Raw genomic sequence first — 21,705 nt, 5'->3', positions numbered from 1 at the left:
TTATACACGCTGACTTTCCACGGTCTGTCTAATATCTTTAATGAATGTGTGTGACATATTTAGTCTTGCTGATCGGTCATAAAACCGCAGTGAAAAGGCACAGGGTGAGGCAGACAGTACCGTGGCGCCCTGAAGGGGGCGCATGTGAGCACAACAGATGCTCGTTGCTGCTGTTCTTCTACTCAGAGGCGCCAATAAGTTAGCAACATCGGAAAGTCAAGTGCACTGCAGCGCTCCGTTTATTTTAATTATTTGTTCCAATTGACTGCCAAAGTGGAAGATTAAGATTTTTAAAACTAAAGGAAAATAAGGAGGAGTATTACAAGAAAGTGAGAGATTTTCGTGGAGAAGGAGAGGCACACAGACAGACCATAAACGGTTTTCAATTTTATAAAAAATGGGATCAGACTAACAAAAAAAACAATATTTAAAAACTAAATTTTGACCTTAAATAAAATATTCTTTTGTTTTTCTTGTTACCCTTTTGTTGAACATTCTGCAATAAAAATTATTAAAGCATCAGAATTAAAAGCTTTTAAATTAAACAACTAAATATTTCAATTAAAGTCAAAACTGAAATCCGCTTTTTTTTTGTATACCACTCTATACTTTCATTTGTATTGAATGAGTGTGAATTGTGGAATTGCAACAGCAAATTTAGAACACATGGAGGGTGAGGAGCAAATGCCTCTCTCCGCTCTCTCCCGCCGCTATAAACGTAACGTTCTTTCTTAGCCAAATATGCGCCTTACCGATGTGTATATAAAGAAGGCTGATGAGATATGAAACATAACCAGTAGTTGGTGTGCAGGCTGCCAAATGAATAAGTCAATAAGTGACTCTTTGGGGTTCATATATTTGTAAATCTGACTCTGAAGGAAAGTCACCAGCCATGAACCTCACCGCACGTCACTGTATTTATTCTTGCACATTATCTTGTTATTGTAAAATGTGATAATAAATAAACAATGACCTCACTTTTTTGATTTTGTTCAAAATATTTCTCCATACGAGAGGGTGGTCAGGGCTATAATAAGTCAACTATTCAGAATGTGCAAGGAAATTTAAATTGCCTGTCTTAGCTATGGCAGCTGTTAGAATAACCTTTGATTATTACTGCCGCGGTCTGTCTTTATAACTAACATGAGGACATCTTACTCGTCCCTATGTAGTCAAACACATTCTGATTCTTAGTATGAGAGAAATACAATGGATCTGTGAAATTCAATCACATCCTTACATTTTTGTCTTTGACTTCTTGCAGATTTACCTGGAGTGCCAGTCATCGAGAACCCTAAGCTGGTGCTGGGCGACTCGGTAATCATGACGTGCAAAGTCAGCGGCGTCTACCCCAGAGATATAAATGTGACCTGGATCTGGGACAAGACGTTTAAAAGCTCCCAGTCTCAGCATGCAGAAGAACACGAGAACGGCACCTTCACTGTCACCTCTGTGCTTTCATTCACTGTGAAGGAGGATATGAGGGGCACCCGGCTGACATGCCAGGCGGGATATGAGGGGTTAACACCAGTGAGTGCCACCGTGACACTGGCAGTCAGAGGTAAGGCTGGAATCCATAACTTTGAATTATTTTTGGACTCGCACCTCTGAAAATCTCATCCACTTACCGTATATACTCGCGTTTTAAGTTCTCCCGCAGATAAGTTGGGGCTTGATTTTACTGTGTAATTTCTGGTATTTTATAATGTCAGTCGTATGAGTCGATTGTGGAAAACTCAACGCTAATGGTCCAAGAGAGGGTAACAGGGCACACTGCCTTATGTTTTCTATTTATTGCACCTACGTGACCACATGGTAATACCCGAACTATTCTGAAGTGATGTTTGCATTGATTTGTGTTTTTTGTATCTCACACCCTCATACACCTTTATCGTAAGAGCATCCCTTATCTACGATGGAGCGTTCGATCAGAAGAAAATATGAAGCTGGTTTTAAATTAAAAGTCGTTGAAGTGGCGAAAGAAATTGGTAACTTTTGCTGTAACAAAATTTGATGTGTCTGAGAAACTGATGAGAGATTGGAAGAGGCAAGAAGATGTAAAAAAAAAAAATAAAAAGTAAGTGTCGTATTTTTGAACTGGTGTATAAGTCGGGGTCTCATTTTATGATCGATTTGTCAGTTTTCAAGACCCAACTTATACGTGAGTGTATATGGTAACAGAAAACATCCAGTCATGTAAATAAAATAATTATTCGTATATGTAGGACTGAAATGCAGGATTGTATAAGGACGAATATTTCTCTCTATTATAAAAAAAAATCTTAGGACGAGACCAGGCTTTTTTTCCGGCGATGAGACGTGATCTTTTGAAGAGAGTCAGAGAGACACTTTCACGTCCCACGAGACGGTCAAGTCACGCCCTACTTACAACCATTTTCAAACAAAGACCACGGTCATCTAATCTCTCAGTTGTTGGAATGCTTTTGGCAGAGACACTTCCTGTTCTCTCAGCTCAAGCCCGGGGCCGGAAAAAGACAATGAAGAACATTGTAAAGAATTCAGAAACATTGGTGCAATACATGTGCAGAGCAGGATAGAGATAATGGAAGTAGGAAAATTCGAAAGTCTCAAAAAAATAAGAGTAAAGATTGCATTAGTGCAAACAAACGGAAAATATTACTCGGTGAAATAACGAAACAGTGAAGAGATTGAATAGTGTTTGAGGATGTCTGGGGGAGAAGAGAGACAAGGCAGTGAGACAAAAGGACTGAATAGTGTTTGAGGATGTCTGGGGGAGAAGAGAGACAAGGCAGTGAGACAAAAGGACAGCTGCTGTACAGGCTTTTAAACGTTCGAAGTGTCGCACGAAATGCAGATCACATGGCACAGCAACACTGTATCACCATTTAAGAGGGGGTTTCAGAGGAGCGGCCGCGTCTGTTTGGGGTGCGTTCAGCCCCCCTCTTCAACAGCGCGGAATGCTAAGGGAGGGGGATTGGCGAGCGAAGTGAGCAGGGGGCAAAGCCCCGTAGTTCTCTAAAGCAAAATGAACTCCACAGGTGCAGCGAGATAGGAACAAAGTATGTCTGAAAAATGAAATCCACATGCATTTAATGAAGGATAAAATAATATATATATAAATATATATATATACAGTATATATATATACATCCATCCATCCATCCATTTTCCAACCCGCTGAATCCGAACACAGGGTCACGGGGGTCTGCTGGAGCCAATCCCAGCCAACACAGGGCACAAGGCAGGGAACCAATCCCGGGCAGGGTGCCAACCCACCGCAGGACACACACAAACACACCCACACACCAAGCACACACTAGGGCCAATTTAGAATCACCAATCCACCTAACCAGCATGTCTTTGGACCGTGGGAGGAAACCGGAGCGCCCGGAGGAAACCCATGCAGACACGGGGAGAACATGCAAACTCCACGCAGGGTGGACCCGGGAAGCGAACCCGGGTCTCCTAACTGCGAGGCAGCAGCGCTACCACTGCGCCACCATGCCGCACTATATATATACAGTGGGGCAAAAAAGTATTTAGTCAGCCACCAATTGTGCAAGTTCTCCCACTTAAAAAGATGAGAGAGGCCTGTAATTTTCATCATAGGTACACCTCAACTATGAGAGACAAAATGAGAAACAAAATCCAGAAAAATCACATTGTCTGATTTTTAAAGAATTTATTTGCAAATTATGGTGGAAAAGAAGTATTTGGTCAATAACAAAAGTTCATCTCAATACTTTGTTATGTACCCTTTGTTGGCAATGACAGAGGTCAAACGTTTTCTGTAAGTCTTCACAAGGTTTTCACACACTGTTGCTGGTATTTTGGCCCATTCCTCCATGCAGATCTCCTCTAGAGCAGTGATGTTTTGGGGCTGTCGCTGGGCAACACGGACTTTCAACTCCCTCCAAAGATTTTCTATGGGGTTGAGATCTGGAGACTGGCTAGGCCACTCCAGGACCTTGAAATGCTTCTTACGAAGCCACTCCTTCATTACCCGGGCGGTGTGTTTGGGATCATTGTCATGCTGAAAGACCCAGCCACGTTTCATCTTCAATGCCCTTGCTGATGGAAGGAGGTTATCACTCAAAATCTGACGATACATGGCCCCATTCATTCTTTCCTTTACACGGATCAGTCGTCCTGGTCCCTTTGCAGAAAAACAGCCCCAAAGCATGATGTTTCCACCCCCATGCTTTACAGTAGGTATGGTGTTCTTTGGATGCAACTCAGCATTCTTTCTCCTCCAAACACGATGAGTAGAGTTTTTACCAAAAAGTTCTATTTTGGTTTCATCTGACCATATGACATTCTCCCAATCCTCTTCTGGATCATCCAAATGCTATCTAGCAAACTTCAGACGGGCCTGCACATGTACTGGCTTAAGCAGGGGGACATGTCTGGCACTGCAGGATTTGAGTCCCTGGCGGCGTAGTGTGTTACTGATGGTAGCCTTTGTTACTTTGGTCCCAGCTCTCTGCAGGTCATTCACTAGGTCCCCCCGTGTGGTTCTGGGATTTTTGCTCACCGTTCTTGTGATCATTTTGACCCCACGGGGTGAGATCTTGCGTGGAGCCCCAGATCGAGGGAGATTATCAGTGGTCTTGTATGTCTTCCATTTTCTAATAATTGCTCCCACAGTTGATTTCTTCACACCAAGCTGCTTACCTATTGCAGATTCGGTCTTCCCAGCCTGGTGCAGGTCTACAATTTTGTTTCTGGTGTCCTTTGACAGCTCTTTGGTCTTGGCCATAGTGGAGTTTGGAGTGTGACTGTTTGAGGTTGTGGACAGGTGTCTTTTATATTGATAACAAGTTCAAACAGGTGCCATTAATACAGGTAACGAGTGGAGGACAGAGGAGCCTCATACAGAAGAAGTTACAGGTCTGTGAGAGCCAGAAATCTTGCTTGTTTGTTATTGACCAAATACTTTTTTTCCACCATAATTTGCAAATAAATTCTTCAAAAATCAGACAATGTGATTTTCTGGATTTTTTTTCTCATTTTGTCTCTCATAGTTGAGGTGTACCTATGATGAAAATTACAGGCCTCTCTCATCTTTTTAAGTGGGAGAACTTGCACAATTGGTGGCTGACTAAATACTTTTTTGCCCCACTGTATATATACAGTATATGTATATATATAGTGTAAGAAAAGGCGCTATATAGTGTCCAACCCGACACAGATTGGGCATGGGAGCCAAGTGTAAAATAAACAAACTTATTTTTCTTTGTCTGTGGGCTGTGCCTTATCTGTACCCTCAGACACAACACAGACCCAAGCACTAAGCACACATGTACAGCAAAGCACTCTTCTTCTCTCTGTCTCTGGCACCACCTTGTTCTCCTCCATCCGACTCTGGCCGCTGAATGGTGATCGCTGGCTCCTTTTTATTGGGTACCCAGAAGTGTTCCAGGTGCTTGATTGGCGACATCTGGCTGCACTTCCGGGTAAGGCGAAACCAGTGCCCAAAAGGGGCCAGCAGATCCTTCTGCAGCACCCCCTGGTGGTGCCTGCGGAACTCCACAGAGCTTCACAGAACTCCAACCCCCATGAAGCCCTGGGGGAGTCCAAGGCACCGCTGCAACCCAGGGAGGCTGCCATTTAGTGTCCAGGGGGAGATACTGGGCTACTCACCCTTGTCCCCCTGGCAGATGTGGTGAAGGGGCATCCCGGCCAGGCATGGACCCCAGCCATATATATATATATTGTGGTGGACGACCGGGTCCCATGCCCGGCCGGAATGCCCCTTTGGCACTGGATCCAGGGGAACACCCTTGGACTGCCCACTATGTCCCCTCTGAACACTTGGTGGCAGTCTCCCTGGGTTGCATCAGGGCTACAATTGAGAAGCACCGGAGCTCATCCCTGTTGGGCTCCGTGGCCACCGCCAGGGGGGGGCTGCACGGCTTCCTGAGCCCATCTGGGCTGTGTTGCAGCCACACCCAGAAGTGCAGCCTAATTAGGCCAATTAGCACCTGGAACACTTCCGGGTGGACTATAAGAGGGGCCAACACCCACCACTCGAGGCCAGAGTTGGGAGGAAGAGGACAAAGCTGCCTGGGAGGAGTAGAGGAAGAGAATAGTTTGTGCTTTTGTTTTCTTTGGTGTGCTTTTTGGACTGTGCGGTGGCTGAGAGACACGGGGAAGATGTGGCCCCCCGCTGAAGAAAAACATTTCTTCCGTTTACACGTGCCTTCGTAGTAAGTCTGTGTCAGGTCAGGCGCCTATATAGTGCCTTTTCACAATATATATATACTAGGGGACTCCGCTCCCTGCTTGCTTCGCTCGCCAACCCCTGTGTTTGGTTTACCGGGTATACAATACAATTTATTTTTGTATAGCCCAAAATCACACAAGAAGTGCCGCAATGGGCTTTAACAGGCCCTGCCTCTTGACAGCCCCCCAGCATTGACCCTCTAAGAAGACCAGAAAAAAACTCCCAAAAAAAAACCCTTGTAGGGAAAAAATGGACGAAACCTCCGGAAAGGCAGTTCAGAGAGAGACCCCTTTCCAGGTAGGGTGGGTGTCAAAAAAAAAGGGGGTCAATACAATACAATACATAGAACAGAATAAATCCTCAATACAGTATAAAAATAAAAATTCTAGAAGTACGGAGTAGAATTTCACAGTAGATGATATCACATAATATGATTTGGATTTGTTTTAAGTCCTGGAGACCTCGTCCATCAAGCTGCCTCCCCCATTTTGCTATTCCACATCTGAAATAGCGCTAATCCGATGAAAGGACCCCTCATTCCCACGTCCCCATTCATCAGCAATGACTTTACCTTAGGCAGGCAATCTACAATTTAAAGAGATTGTTATTTTCTTATGAATTGTTACATATGCATTATTTTCACTTTTACTTTAAAAACTTTTGTAAAAACAATACTTGTTTCTTTATTTCCTGCCTCACGCGTGGTTACATCTCTTTCTTCCCAGACGTATAATGCTGCTCGTGTTGTGAAGGGTGTTGCAGCTGAACGTACGCTAAGGATATGCCTTTGGATCATTTGCTGTCTTTTTGCTGCTTGCTAGCTGCCTCTTCTGCCTGTCGCATGTCGTTGTTTTAAGAGCTGGGAGCCCATGATGCTTGCCTGCCAAAAGCAACCCAACAACTGCTAGTTTAGAGGTCTGTTGACTTGTTTTAAATGATGGCTCACTGCCTGGTCTTGCGTGACGTTGTAAAAGCAATACCCATCTTTTATTTCTGGCCCCGGGCGTGGTTGAATTCTTTCTTGCAGGATGTATAACGCTGCTCGCGTTCAGTTGGGGTAGCTGCTGTCGTGCTGCCCTTCGATCTTTTTAAAGCCTGTACAGCCGCTGTCCTTTTTGCTACGGCCCTGGGACAATCTCTTGGCACCAAGTCTCATGTTTATGGTCTTCGCGAGACGCACCGTGGCAAGTCTCCTTGGTCTCGCGGGTCTTTAAAAAGTCTTTCGAGATTATCACGTATCGTAGCCTTGCATTTGCTTTTCATTCCAGGATTTTCTTTTATAGAGATATACAGTACTGTGCAAAAGTTTTAGGCAGGTGTGAAAAAATGCTGTAAACAAAGAATGCTTTCAGAAATATAAATAATTATTGCTTATTGTTATCAATTTACAAAATGCAAAGTGAGCGAACAAATGAAAAATCTAAATCAAGTCAATATTTGGTGTTCCTAACTTTTGCCTTCAAACCAGCATCAATTCTTATCGGTCCACTTGCACAAAGTCAGGGATTTTGTAGGATTCTAGTCAGGTGTCTGATCAACCAATTCTACCAGACAGGTGCTAATGATCATCAATGTCACATGTAGGTTGAAACACAGTCATTAACTGAAACAGAAACAGCTGTGTAGGAGGCTTAAAACTGGGTGAAGAACAGTCAAACTCTGCTACCAAGGTGAGGTTGTGGAAGACAGTTTCATGTCATGGCAAGATTGAGCACAGCAACAAGACACAAGGTAGTTCTACTGCATCAGCAAGGTCTCTCCCAGACAAAGATTTCAAAGCAGACTGGGGTTTCAAGATGTGCTGTTCAAGCTCTTTTGAAGAAGCACAAAGAAACGGGCAACGTTGAGGATCGTAGACGCAGTGGTCGGCCAAGGAAACTTAGTGCAGCAGATGAAAGACACATCAAGCTTATTACCCTTTGAAATCAGCAGATGTCCAGCAGTGCCATCAGCTCAGAACTAGCAGAAACCAGTGGGACCCAGGTACACCCATCTACTGTCCGGAGAAGTCTGGCCAGAAGTGGTCTTCATGGAAGAGTTGCAGCCAAAAAGCCATACCTCCGACGTAGAAACAAGGCCAAGTGACTCAAGCATGCACGAAAACATAGGAACTGGGGTGCAGAAAAATGGCAGCAGGTGCTCTGGACTGATGAGTCAAAATTTGAAATATTTGGCTGTAGCAGAAGGCAGTTTGTTCATTGAAGGGCTGGAGAGCGGTACAATAATGAGTGTCTGCAGGGAACAGTGAAGCATGGTGGAAGTTCCTTGAATGTTTGGGGCTGCATTTCTGCAGATGGAGTTGGAGATTTGGTCAGGATTAATGGTGTTCTCAATGCTGAGAAATACAGGCAGATACTTATCCATCATGCAATACCATCAGGGAGGCGTATGATTGGCCCCAAATTTATTCTGCAGCAGGACAACAACCCCAAACATACAGCCAAAGTCATTAAGAACTATCTTCAGCGTAAAGAAGAACAAGAAATCCTGGGAGTGATGGTATGGCCCCCACAGAGCCCTGATCTCAACAACATCAAGTGTGTCTGGGATTACATGAAGAGACAGAAGGATGTGAGGAAGCCTACATCCACAGAAGATCTGGGGTTAGTTCTCCAAGATGTTTGGAACAACCTACCAGCCGAGTTCCTTCAAAAACTGTGTGCAAGTGTACCTAGAAGAATTGATGCTGTTTTGAAGGCAAAGGGTGGTCACACCAAATATTGATTTGATTTAGATTTTTCTTTTGTTCATTCACTTCATTTTGTTGATTGATGAAAATAAATGATTAACACTTCCATTTTTGAAAGCATTCTTTGTTTACAGCATTTTTTCACACCTGCCTAAAACTTTTGCACAGTACTGTATATGTATAATATTTTAATTTTAAGACTTTATTCTAGAGGATTCAACACAGTGGGTCCTATGATAAAATGGGGTATCCGCTTACATTCGGGCATCAGTGGTGGCTGCACAGGACTTTGATCAGTTGAACTGGAAAAGAAAACCGAGAAAAGTAAAGATTAGTAATGATTACAGATTCACTGAAAAGCGTAGTAATTCTACGCATATCTAGGGTACTAAGAGTAAAATTAAATTAAAGCTATGAAAAAGCAAAATTTAAAAAGTAGAATTTTGAGAGTTTCTTAAAATGTTCCACAGTGCTACTCTGGTGAATCTCTATTGATAACAAAAGGCCACCTCACCACTTCTTGGAGTTATAAGCAGGTCACTATTAGAAGATTTTAAGATTAAGACTTAATGTTTGGGGGACAGGCACACCAAGATATACGAAGGAGCAAAATTATTTAATGCTTTATAGACCATTAGTAGTATTTTAAAGTTGATTCTAAAAGACACAGGTGACCAGTGTAATGACACTAAGACTGGTGTGATGTTCACAGATTTTCTTTTTCTGGTTAAAATTCTTGCTGCTGCATTCTGGACTTACTGAAAATGATTGATGTCCATCTCAGGAGTGTATTGCGGTAATCTCACTGACTTAAAAACAAAAGTGTGAATTAATTTTTTAACATCCTGCAGTCTTATAAGAGGTCTAACTTTTGCACTGTCCCTTAAATGGAAAAATGCTGCCCTGTGATGAATGCTCTGTTTTGCTCACGTGTTGCACTTTGCAATTTTTTTTCATTATTTCCAGCTTCTCCGGGTCTTCTTGAATTATTTTTGCTGCCTCCTCCGTGTCTGCCTTTGCTCCAGTTTAGGGTCATCTGTGAATTTTACATGTTCACTAAGCACAATGGAATCAATATAAATATACGCCACTTCTCCTGTCATAAGATGTACAATACAGAGTCATAGTTTTAAATTTGGATTTCTATCTTCTGTAAATGAAAATGACAGCTAGGGGTGGCCATGGATTTCTGCAAGCAACTTCAGACAAACAATAAAAATCTGGCCGTGAGAATTCAGTCAGGGAATCTCTTATTGGCAGTGGAATCTGATGACATTCATTTGCTTCACAGGACCGCCTTCCATAAAGGGGCCACAGAAGAGAGTTGAGATTGGACAGACAGTCAGCTTCACTTGTGAGTCACTTGGTGACCAGGACACCAGCATCACATGGCTGAAAAGTGTGAGGACTGATTCTGAAGAGCAAAAGATGAGCTGGAGTAATGGGACCAGAAGTGAATTCAAAGTGACTCTGACGAAGTTTGACGTGAGATCCAGCATCTACTGCCAGATCCCGGGATACAGAGGAGGTTCTGTGCCATCAGACACGCTTAACTTCAGCACCTTCATCTTGGGTAAGAATGTTATATTTTGATAGTGTGATGTGACATCACAGTCCAGCTCCAGAAATGGGGAACAAAGGGCTTAGCTGTAGTGTGCAAATATCTAGTTAAGCCCGTGCACTTATCTAAAGGAGGAAGGTAGTGTGGCGCATGTTGGCAACCATAGAGTGGGCCGTATAGGGCCTGTGATACACTTTGGGATGTGCCCCTGAGTGGAGCGGTGCAGAAGATGGAGATGCGTGTGTCTGTGAAGGAGCATGTGAATGTGAGTGAGATAGAGCTAAAAAGAGAAATGATCACCATTAGGAGACACACAGGAGGGTGAGAATTCCAGTGTGTTAGTAATTGAGTGTGATGAGATATAACCTAGGATTGCATGAGGTGTCCTCGGATTGTTGCTTAAAACCATAGTGTGTGGTGCATGGAAAGAAGTTGTAAGATTGCTAAGAGTGTAAGCACGTATGGAGTGTGGAGGATCAGGTGGTACCTGTACAGTGTGAAGAGCCTGAGGAACCTAAAAGTGCGTTGCAGAGCGAGACTGTGAAGGATGTACAGAGCTTGAAGGATGTGAGGAGCATGAAAAGCTGGAGATCATCAGTGTGAGCAATGCAGCAGTGAGAATGAAGGAATGTGCTTTAACAAGCGAAGTGGGCATTAAACATTTGGGCTGGGTGGTCAAAAGGGCACAGAGATGGACTGCCTACCACGTATCACGGGGCAGTCTTCCTAGAACAAAAGTGAAAGGAGGAAGGTTCACAAGGACAGTGCTTTCTGGGATGACCTCTACAAGCTGTATGATTTTGGGAGAGATTCTGGGCTGGATTGACGTCTGTTTGAATTTCAAGAGGTTTTGTTTTTCCTATTTGAACAGTTATCTGGGCAATTCAATGTAATTATATCCTCTATGTGTTTGTATTTTGCCAATTGTTTCTTGACTATTTAAGAACCACCTATGCATTTTTAATGCATGACGATTGCCATGTTAAAAATACTTCACCCTGTTCTCCTACTGGTGCTAGGTCTGATGATCTACAAGATGCCCCACCATGGCCACCGCAAGGCACAGGGCATCACACATTGTTTCCATATTATATTTTGGAAAATTAGGAATAGACACAGTGATTCAGGCATTAATAATCTAGGCAGTGGCCCAAAGTTACACCACAGGTGACACACCTGAATGTGGGTAGGGCTGCCAACTCTCTTTCTCTGGAAATGAGGACATTTGGGTCAAAAAATGAAGACCTTTGATGCTGTAATACACCTTAATGCTGTATTATTTATTTATTTTTAAATGATATAAACCTTTAGTAGCAGTTTATCACTATAATTATGATGTGATGGCCACAATCACAGTCACTGGCAAACTAATAACCCATTAAATATTTTGAATACGTCAAGCCTCTTAAATTAACAGACTTCATTCCTTCCATTCCTAATGGGATAGCTTAACTGTCGTAAACTTGTCAAAAATTATTCACATAGTAAATTCACTTCTAGGAGAATATAAATCATTGTACTCTTTTCAATTTAGTTTATTTGCATTTATCTACATTCTTTTGTATTTTTCCACTGAAGCTATTTTTCTCACTAAATCTGACGTAATCTGATTAAAAAGAGATTTGTTGTTCAAGTTGTCTGTCAACTTGTACTTTCTTTTCAGCCTAATGGATATTCCTGAATTTATGTAAATGATAGAATTATGAAAATATTATTCAATTATTTGAAGAAGTGACTTATTACTTGATCAAATGATAACTAAAAGATATTGCATTTATATGACAGAAGAAATGTGTAATTTTTGAAACTTTAATTGTTGACTCGTTCGTTTACAATACATTTCGGAACAACAGGTGGTAATACAATATTTTCCATTAGACTATTCCAAAGCAGTACTTACTTGCACTTAAATATGACGGACTGTACCTAGATGTATGATTTTTTTTTTCTGTTTTGTTTAACCGAGCTGCTGAAAGAAGAATCGAAAATAAGATCTCGCGTACAAAACGTGAAATTGTGATTTCGATTTTGAATAAATTCACTTTGTTACGGTGAATTAGGATTACAAATAATTAAGGAAAGGAGCAATATTTATAATGAACTGTCTACTCACCAAGAAGATAAAGCTGAATTCAAAAAATTAAGTGAAAAAGCCAAGTTGGACAGACAAAAGCCAAGAACTCGAAGGATTGTTTCTATTCTCGTCAATATCTGCATTGCTTACTGCCAGAGCAGAAGTGAAGATTCTGGGAAAAAAGTGTGTGTACTACTTCTGCAAGTGCTGATTGGTGTACGGCTTTCAAATTTTACCAATGGTAAGGATAATGAGATTTTCTAATTTTAGGTGCCAAAATTCCGGACATTTTCAAAATTTGATAAATTCTTCCCGGACAGTCTATGGCGCATTAAAAATGAGGACATGTCCAGGAAAATGAGAACGGTTGTCAGCCCTAAACGTGGGCAATATCCATATTGGCCTAAAGTCCCTCGACAATGCAATTCTGCTTTCTATTTGAAGGAAGAACTCTGAATTTCCAAGGTCCTAGTTGACATTTTCAACTGGAATGAGCCTTAAGTTGCATTTAAGACTCAGAAACTTGTGGCGGGTCTGTCAAGCCTGAGTTTGTCCGACTTCAGATCATGACGTTAATCCAAAATAGCTACGTACGTCACAAACTTTAATGAAAGCTGTAGCATTATACTGTTTATTACCATGTTTGTCTATTCGTGTCTCAATAGTTTAGTCGTACAGACAGCACTGTCCAACTTCTACCTATGGATATGTTACTACGGTGTGAAATTCCACACAATGCGTTGTTCAGTAGTTGTTCATATTCCAAAAGAGCAAACACAACAAAGGTTTTCCTGTAGGGTCCTTATTGGTTTTCTGAATGTTTAATCGGAACATGGTCAACGCGGGTGTGAGGTCATTCCCAGTTCCTACATCCGACTTCCGAGGTAAGTGGAACACAGTATAAAATGTCATTCTTTAAGTATAAAACAAGAGATGACTTCATGAAAGGCTTTTGGTACAGATGTGATAGGATAAAAGAAGTGGAAGAAAACTGGAAGAGTACGGTCAACCTCGTAACATAGGCTGGAGTTGGTGGTGCTATGAAGAATGGCAGCCATAATTACCAAGCGTGTTTAAGCCCACAAGGAAATTATTCTGATCTAAAAAATGCAATTGCGTTTATGGTGTAATTTTTGTGTAGATTATTCACGTTCCTCTCAGATTTACGAGACATGGATTTTCCTCTCCAGGAGTCAGAGGCGTAATATTCAAAATGCTGCATCCTGGAAAGAAAATCAAACTTTAAGAAACGATTGTCCAGGAAATCCCATCTTTAGTTCCAGTATCATTTCTTATAATGATGATTGTGTAAAAGACCACTGGCCTGATTCTCTTGAAATATGATAGCCTCTAGTTGTGGTAAATGTTATATTTGACAGTTACGGTTGATATATGGTTTTATCCAAGACAAACGTAACTTGTGTATATTGAACTTCTCTTTCAGCGACACCCAAAGTGACAATTCAGAAGATGAGCCTGGAGGACTCGCACAACATTTCCCGTTTCCACTGTAGAATCAGTCAGTTTTACCCAGATGACATTAAGGTGATGTGGCTCCTAGAGGGACAGACAATGAACTTCACCCTGTTCAACCATAGCGAAAATTTGGACAAGACATTTACAGCCTTTACTTTAGTAGATGTCATCGTCACAAACGAAGTAAAGAATCTCACCTGTGTGGTCACACACATGGGAAACCGCAACGTGACACGCACTGTCGAGTTTTCTAAGAAGAGTTCAGGTGATGAGGAAAAGACTGTCAACAATTCAACAGGTAATGGGTTTGAGTGTAGAAAAAGTGTTGTGTGACTGAAATGTATCCTAATACCCTTAAATTAAAGTCTGCAACGTGCACTTTAATCACGATGTCTGAATTGTTTGATTTGTAATTTTAAACTGTGGAACAGAGAGGGAAATCAATGACAAATGTCTTTGTCTCAAACATTATGGAGGGTGCACTGTATACATGAGGACAGTTTAGCACTTTATCGGGCAGCATGCCTTTTAGTGTTGCCCCCCCCCAGCTGTAGTTCTCATTTAATCACACTAAATTCACATTCTCAGCTCTTGTCCTAAACAGCTAGGGATTATTGCAGTAGCATCAACCACGAGGTGTAAAGATTAGAAACGTAGCTCTGACCTTTTCTTACAGTGTTCCACCCTGGCACTAATCCTTACCTGTTTCTTCAACTCCCTGTCAGCACTTTTGTTAAATCCTCAGTTGACTTCTGCTCACACAATAAATCTCTCTTGGCTCTCTGCAGCATTTCGGCTTGAGTTCCCTTACATCTTCTTTCCATTTTTTAGGTTTGAATAAAATACACATTGTGATTGGTGTGCTGGTGGCCTTCGTTCTTCTGTGTGTTGTCTTGACGCTCTTCCTCTACTGCAGAAAAAGATCTCAGAGTAAGATAATTCAGATTTTCTATTTCTGTATCATTATTTTTCAATTTAAAAACAGTAACAACTTCTTTTCCAATATTCTAACATGTAAAGAAAGAGAACCTCTAAGTTTTGCAATATATTTTGCCTCTTTCATTCAATACTGTGATGGGTTGCATCACAGTCGGTTTTGATTTATATTTGTATAACTATTTTAGGACTATTTTCATTTATTTAAATGTTTACCATAGGAGTTAGAAGGTGGTGTTGACGGAACTCTCAGTTCCTCTCTCTCCAGTGAAAGAAAAGGTGGCACATCTGCATGGGTGTGTGTGTTTTGGAAGCATATGGGGTGGATGAGGTCACAGAGTGAGATGTGACCCGTTTGTGCCGATTTGACGGGAGGAAGCATCTCAACGGCAGGTACGATTCTGCAATGAAAGGGAATACGTTTTAAAGAACCACACAGCTGGAGAATGCAAGTTGGGTTTTGGAGTCAAGTCTCCAAAGCTACAATCAGACGCCATGTTTGAGACGGTTGCTAAGACAAAAAAAAAATACGGCTCTGCTGTCCTCAAACAACAAACTTGAGCTCTTGCAGTTCGCCCAGTGAATGTTCTAGTCAAATATGAAAAAGAAGAACTTTATAGTAACAAACACCAGATGAGGGTCTAGTGTAGAGGGAATAATGGGCATGCATCCCAGTATCATCCCTAGTGTGAGTAGAGAAATATGAAAGGCACTATATGGCAGAATGATAGATAGACAGATAGAAAAGCAGTATATGGTGGATGGACGGATGTATGGATAGATGTGAAAGGCAGTATATGATAGATTGAAAGGCACTATATAATAGACTAGCTGTCCCCTGCAGCTCCACCTATGTAGTAGTGAAACAGGACAAACTTCAAATCAATGTAATTTGCCCAAGTAGAAGGTAGGTATACTTAACGTCAAACGTTGGTACTGTATCTGATTGTGTTCGGCTTTGACGGGAGAGCGTTCCCCCACATGGGGAGAAAAGCATGTGGCCGTGATATCTCGGGCAATCAGCATCCATCCTCTAAAACACACGTAGCTGTGATCTCCCTCAAAAACATCAAACGTTACTCCTTAACAATCTGTAAATGATAATGTCTGCTGAATAAACAGGTATCGCTAGTTAAGTGGAGGTATGCTCCAACACGTGGCGAGAGGTAGAGTGACTCAAACGGAGGCTGGCACATGAGTGAGGAGGGTGTTTATATATAACGTTTATTGTCCTTTGGCACAGCACAATGCACAAACTACAATTAAGCTCCGTCCTTCTTTCTATTCTCTGACCGCCTCTACTCCTCTCCCACAAGATGTGTCTTCTTCCTCCCGACTCCGGCTTCTTTGCTGGTATGAGGCGGCCTCTTTTATACCGTACCCGGAAGTTCTCCAGGTGCTCCTTGATCAAGTTCCAGCAGCACTTCTGAGTGTGGCAGAAGTGCTGCAAGGGAATCCGGTTCCTCTTCTGGTAGCACTTCTGGGTGTGGCGGAAGTGCTGTAGACCACGGCCCCGGAACTGTCCAGGTGCCCCCTGGTGGTGGCCACGGGCCCGCACAGGATTGAGCTTATAAGCTCCAGTCCCGTAACCCTGATATAAACCAGGGGGGCTGCCCTGTTGTGTCCCGGGGAAGGTACTGCTGGTGATATGTCCACTCCCCTGGTCCTCTCCTCAAAAGGGCATCTAGGCTGAGCAAAGTCCCCAGCTATCTATCACGATGGATAGATGGATGGATGGATGGATGGATAGATATGTAAAGGTGATATACACTGCCTGGCCAAAAAAAAAAGTCGCCACCAAAAAAAAAGGTCTCACACTCTAATATTTTGTTGGACCGCCTTTAGCTTTGATTACGGCACACATTCTCTATGGCATTGTTTTGATAAGCTTCTGCAATGTCACAAGATTTAGTTCCATCCAGTGTTGCATTAATTTTTCACCAAGATCTTGCATGATGGGAGCATCACTTCATCTGCCTCTCTTCTTACCCTGATGCGCCCATCACTCTGGAACAGGGTAAATCTGGACTCATCAGACCACATGACCTTCTTCCATTGCTCCAGAGTCCAATCTTTATGCTCCCTAGCAAATTGAAGCCTTTTTTTCCAGTTTCCCTCACTGATTAGTGGTTTTCTTAAGGCTACACAGCTGTTCAGTCCCAATCCCTTGAGTTCCCTTCGCATTGTGCGTGTGGAAATGCTCTTACTTTCACTATTAAACATAGACCTGAGTTCTACTGTTGTTTTTCTTCAATTTGATTTCACCAAACGTTTAAGTGATCGCCGATGACGATCATTCAGGAATTTTTTTCCGGCCACATTTCTTCCTCGAAGACGATGGGTCCCCACTATCCTTCCAGTTTTTAACAATGCGTTGGACAGTTCTTAACCCAATTTTAGTAGTTTCTGCAATCTCCTTAGATGTTTTCTCTGCTTGATGCATGCCAATGATTTGACCCTTCTCAAACAGACTAACATCTTTTCCACGACCACGAGATGTGTCTTTCGACATGGTTGTTTAAGAAATGAGAAGCAACTCATTGCACCAGTTGGGGTTAAATAACTTGTTTCCAGCTGAAAGATAATCGCCCATGCAGTAATTATCCAATAGGAGGCTCGAACCTATTTGCTTAGTTAAATCCAGGTGGCGACTTTTATTTTGGCCAGGCAGTGTATGATAGATAGATTGAGTTATCCCTTGTGATTTCTGGAGGCAGGACCCCCATTAATGTGAAAATCCACACATATGTTTTGCTTACTGTATATTTGAAGTTTATTGCACTAAATAAGATGCCAAAAGTTGCGAGAAGTGTGAGATGAAACGATCACTGTGTGTGTGTGTGTGTGAGGCTGGCTGCCGAGACAAAGATGCTTGGAATTGCCCAAACAAAGTTGTAGTTCAGCCGTTCTGAAACTTTTTACAAAACATAACTCATTCTAATAAATTTGTTTGTATTTTTATGGTAGTAAATGACAAGAAATGAATATTACAGATACAAAAAATTCCAGCAAAACTTTAAGCACAAACTGAACAAACACTTACGACGCTGTCCACTTTCGCCGATGCAGTGATGGTGGAGTAGTTAGGAATTGTTATGCCCTGTGAACGGCCTCCTGAAAGTTAGGTTAATTTTGTTGTACCGTGACGTCAATGTAAGAGAAAATTTGTAGAAGTGGGGAGCTCTCCTAGACAAAATCACACAAACAAGAGGGTGCAGAACAAGAAAATAAATCCAGAGAAATCTGTAACTCAAAAGGTGTCATTGTAATCTGATTGTGAAGTAAAGTTTTGAAACAAAAATACCCCATGGATTATGGTCCTGGTGGCTTGTATTGACTTTAATGTTTAAAGCTAGCGCCCTTGACTCATTTTACCCAGCAGCCCATGCGGCAATAGCCAGTGTTGCCCAATGAAGCAATACTCCTGTGATTGCTGGGATTTGTAGTCCATTTAAGTAAGCACTACGCATACAGCTTCATCTGTGGTTTTCCGCAGTAGGACACATGTTCCCTGCACATGCAACTTGGAATTTTCTAATTGAGAGAACATAAACAGGCATTAAGTCAGACAAAAATCTGGTTATTGTTAAATCATATGCTCAGTTTGAGGAACGCACTTCTATTTGTTGTTCTGTCAGAGTCAACTGAAAAAGTCTTGAATTCACATAGGGGAATTTGTCTGGCTGGACATATTTTTATGATTACTTTTTTATTTTCAGGAAAGAAAGCCTCTAAGAAGAAAAGGTATGTCAAAAAATACTTTTTACTTTAATTTTAAGTTTGCTTTTTTGTGCACTAGCCAGTTCAATGCTACACTGTACTGGGAAGTACTGACACACTAAACCGGTAGATAATCAACGGTCTGAATGTAGATGTTATGGTCTGTGATTTGTTATGTGTTTGTTGTTAAGTTAGCATTAATTTCATGTTTTTATTTTTTATTTATTTTTTTCCCTACAGCAAATCTAACAATGATGAGAATGTAAGTAAAATAATTTTGGTTTAAATGGCTGGGGAGCCGTGGTGCTTGATGGTTAATTCTGCTCCCTCACATCCTCCACAACACTTGATATGAATCCTGGCTCAGTTGCCATCTTTGAAGAGTTTGTAGCTTCTCTATGTGTCTCTATGGGTTTTTCTCCAGTATTTCATTTTTTCATAGACATGGGTGTTAGGATAATTTGAGTCCTTAAATTAGCCCGGTACAAGCATGTATGGCTGTATGCCTTAATGCACCATACAAGGGAATCTCGGATTCTGCTTTGCCCCCCAGTGCCGCTGAGATACAGTCCAGTTCCTGCCACCTTAAACTTGACGAATAAGAACATAAATGAATGAATGTCATGGCAATCTGTCAATCTCATGATGACGCTGTCCATTCATTTGTCCACCTCTGACACATGGCCTGCGCGAAGGTCATGTTGAAATCGACGGCAGAAACACGAAACGCAATTTATAGTATTCCATGCAATTCTTGCTCAGCGGTATACAGAGGACAAACGTCAAAAAGAATCTCAACACGTGTACAGGAACATCGCAACGCCGTCAGAAAAAAGGACGCACTATCTTTGATCTATGCATACACTAAATCGACAGGACACACATGCAACTGGGACAATGTAAAAGTAAAATTTAAGGCCAGTACTAAAAGTGCCAGAGAGTTGGCCGAGTCTTGGCTATCAGATGAAAACGCCATCAACAGACACTTGGACATAAATCCAGCATATGCTAACTTAAGAAGAACATGTACATAATAAATAAACTATACAACCCCCCCCCCGATCATATGGACTTAGTCACCTCCATACCCCCACTAAATGTGTTTCTATATATTGCCTTTGATTCTTGTAAGTCTAAGCATTATCCTCTGATGAAGACCCCTGGTAGGGGTTGAAAGCTCAGGAATAAAAACTACTTTATGATACGTGATTCATTTTTTTTCCGTTCATGGATCTCCAGCTGCAAATATACACATATCTACATATACATATATATACATACATATACACATCCACATATACATATATATACATATACAAATTTACACATCTACATATATATATATATATATATATACATATGTACATATATATACATATAAATATAAACATATCTACATATATATACACATATATATACATATGCACCTATATATATATATATATATATATATAATATAGACATACATATATACATACATACATACATTCATATATATATATATTCGTGGCATTCGTAGTCTGAATCACAATCTGATTGTATAGGTGGTTACCTACCAGGTAACGCTTGTGGTTGGCCAGCAAGTCAGCTAACATCCGCCACAGTGCCCTCAGTTGTGAGAAGCAGATCATAGAATGGTTGAAAATAGTTTACTGTCAAATAATGCAAAGAGTACGCGACACGTGTTTCACCCTAATTCTGGGCTCATCAGGCGTACACATTCACTGCATATAGCCAATTTCCCGGGCTTCGCAGCGGTGAAGTATTGCTTTTAAATTTTAATTAAAAAGAAAAGAAAACCTTTTTAAATTGAGGGAAAATATACCAATAACAATTTGTTAAGGATCTGTTTTTTTGTGAAGCTGCCTTTACACAGCCTGTCCGCTGTTTTGTAAACGAACGCCATATAAAGCCGTCCTTTCTCCTTGCTTAGCGGTTCTGTATTGTTTTATTGTTCGTTTATTACGATTGTTATAGTTATTGTGTAGCTATTCGAGACTCACTTTTCTGTTCAGGTACCCATTTCCTTTATGTAGTCCGCGGATTCTCCACTATTTTTTGTTTGTTTATTACGATTATAGTTATATATTAATTCCCTTCTTTAGCTGATTGCCTGCTCATATAAGGCGCTCTGCTGTTTTTTTGTGAAGCAGTCTTTACACAGCTTCTCCGCTGTTTTATAAACGAACGCCATATAAGGCCATCCTTTTTCCTTGCTTCGCCAAGGGAGCAGCCTTTTTATTTAATCCATGGGTTCTCTGCTGTTTTATTGTTCGTTTATTACAATTGTTACAGTTCTCTTTGTATACCATGTTGTCAGTTCAGCACTCCAGTTGTAATATGACCAAGTCGTGAAAGCTTGTTTCCACAGTAGCTGCACTTATGAATATCCTTGTATGCGTCACTCGCTCGCTTCTTATTGTTTCGCTGCCTTCTCAATTGTGTAATGAACGTTTTCTTCAGCGCTATTTGGGAGCTCTTCCTTGTTTTCTACGTCAGTCAGTCAGTTCACGTGATTACGTAGGAGGCGTGATGACGCAATACGCAACTCTGCCTCCCACGGCCAGCGAGCTGCAGTCCATTACAGTATATGAACAAAAAAGAGGTTCCAGTTATGACCGTTACGCTTTGAATTTCGAAATGAAACCTGCCTAACTTTTATAAGTAAGCTGTAAGGAATGAGCCTGCCAAATTTCAGCCTTCCACCTACATGGGAAGTTGGAGAATTAGTGATGAGTGAGTGAGTCAGTGAGGGCTTTGCCTTTTATTAGTATAGATAGAGTAAACTTTCTTTCACTGGAGCAAACTATTAAAACAAATTTCATCTATTTATAACACCAATGTTTGTGTTTAGATGATTTAGTTAGCTAGCTGAAGGTTGAGTTATGATGACCCATTGTGTACCACTTTACTTTTCATGTGATTTTTCCTGTTATTTAAATGAGTCATTTAAAAAAAAAAGTTTTATCTATAAGAATGTCAGTTAAAGTGAATGGATCGTTTTAGTCTCTTATATATACTCATCAAGCATAGTGGACCTC

At 41.3% G+C, this 21,705-nt stretch overlaps 1 protein-coding gene across 1 annotated transcript in view; it reads left to right on the top strand.

The window, feature by feature from the left end:
- The window catches only part of LOC114659720 (tyrosine-protein phosphatase non-receptor type substrate 1-like), a 104,606-nt gene that overhangs the window by 72,471 nt on the left and 10,430 nt on the right, over positions 1-21,705 (top strand). Inside the window, exons 5-10 of the mRNA XM_028812347.2 lie at positions 1,265-1,561; positions 10,189-10,470; positions 13,977-14,306; positions 14,840-14,938; positions 18,664-18,688; positions 18,905-18,926. Coding sequence (XP_028668180.1) covers positions 1,265-1,561; positions 10,189-10,470; positions 13,977-14,306; positions 14,840-14,938; positions 18,664-18,688; positions 18,905-18,926 — 1,055 coding nt within the window. The remainder of the gene's footprint in view (positions 1-1,264; positions 1,562-10,188; positions 10,471-13,976; positions 14,307-14,839; positions 14,939-18,663; positions 18,689-18,904; positions 18,927-21,705) is intronic.

This window comes from Erpetoichthys calabaricus, chromosome 10 (genome assembly GCF_900747795.2).
Source record: "Erpetoichthys calabaricus chromosome 10, fErpCal1.3, whole genome shotgun sequence".
Lineage (NCBI taxonomy): Eukaryota > Metazoa > Chordata > Cladistia > Polypteriformes > Polypteridae > Erpetoichthys > Erpetoichthys calabaricus.
The sequence above is the reverse complement of the archived record's forward strand: the minus strand, read 5'-3'. Positions and strand labels throughout refer to the sequence as shown.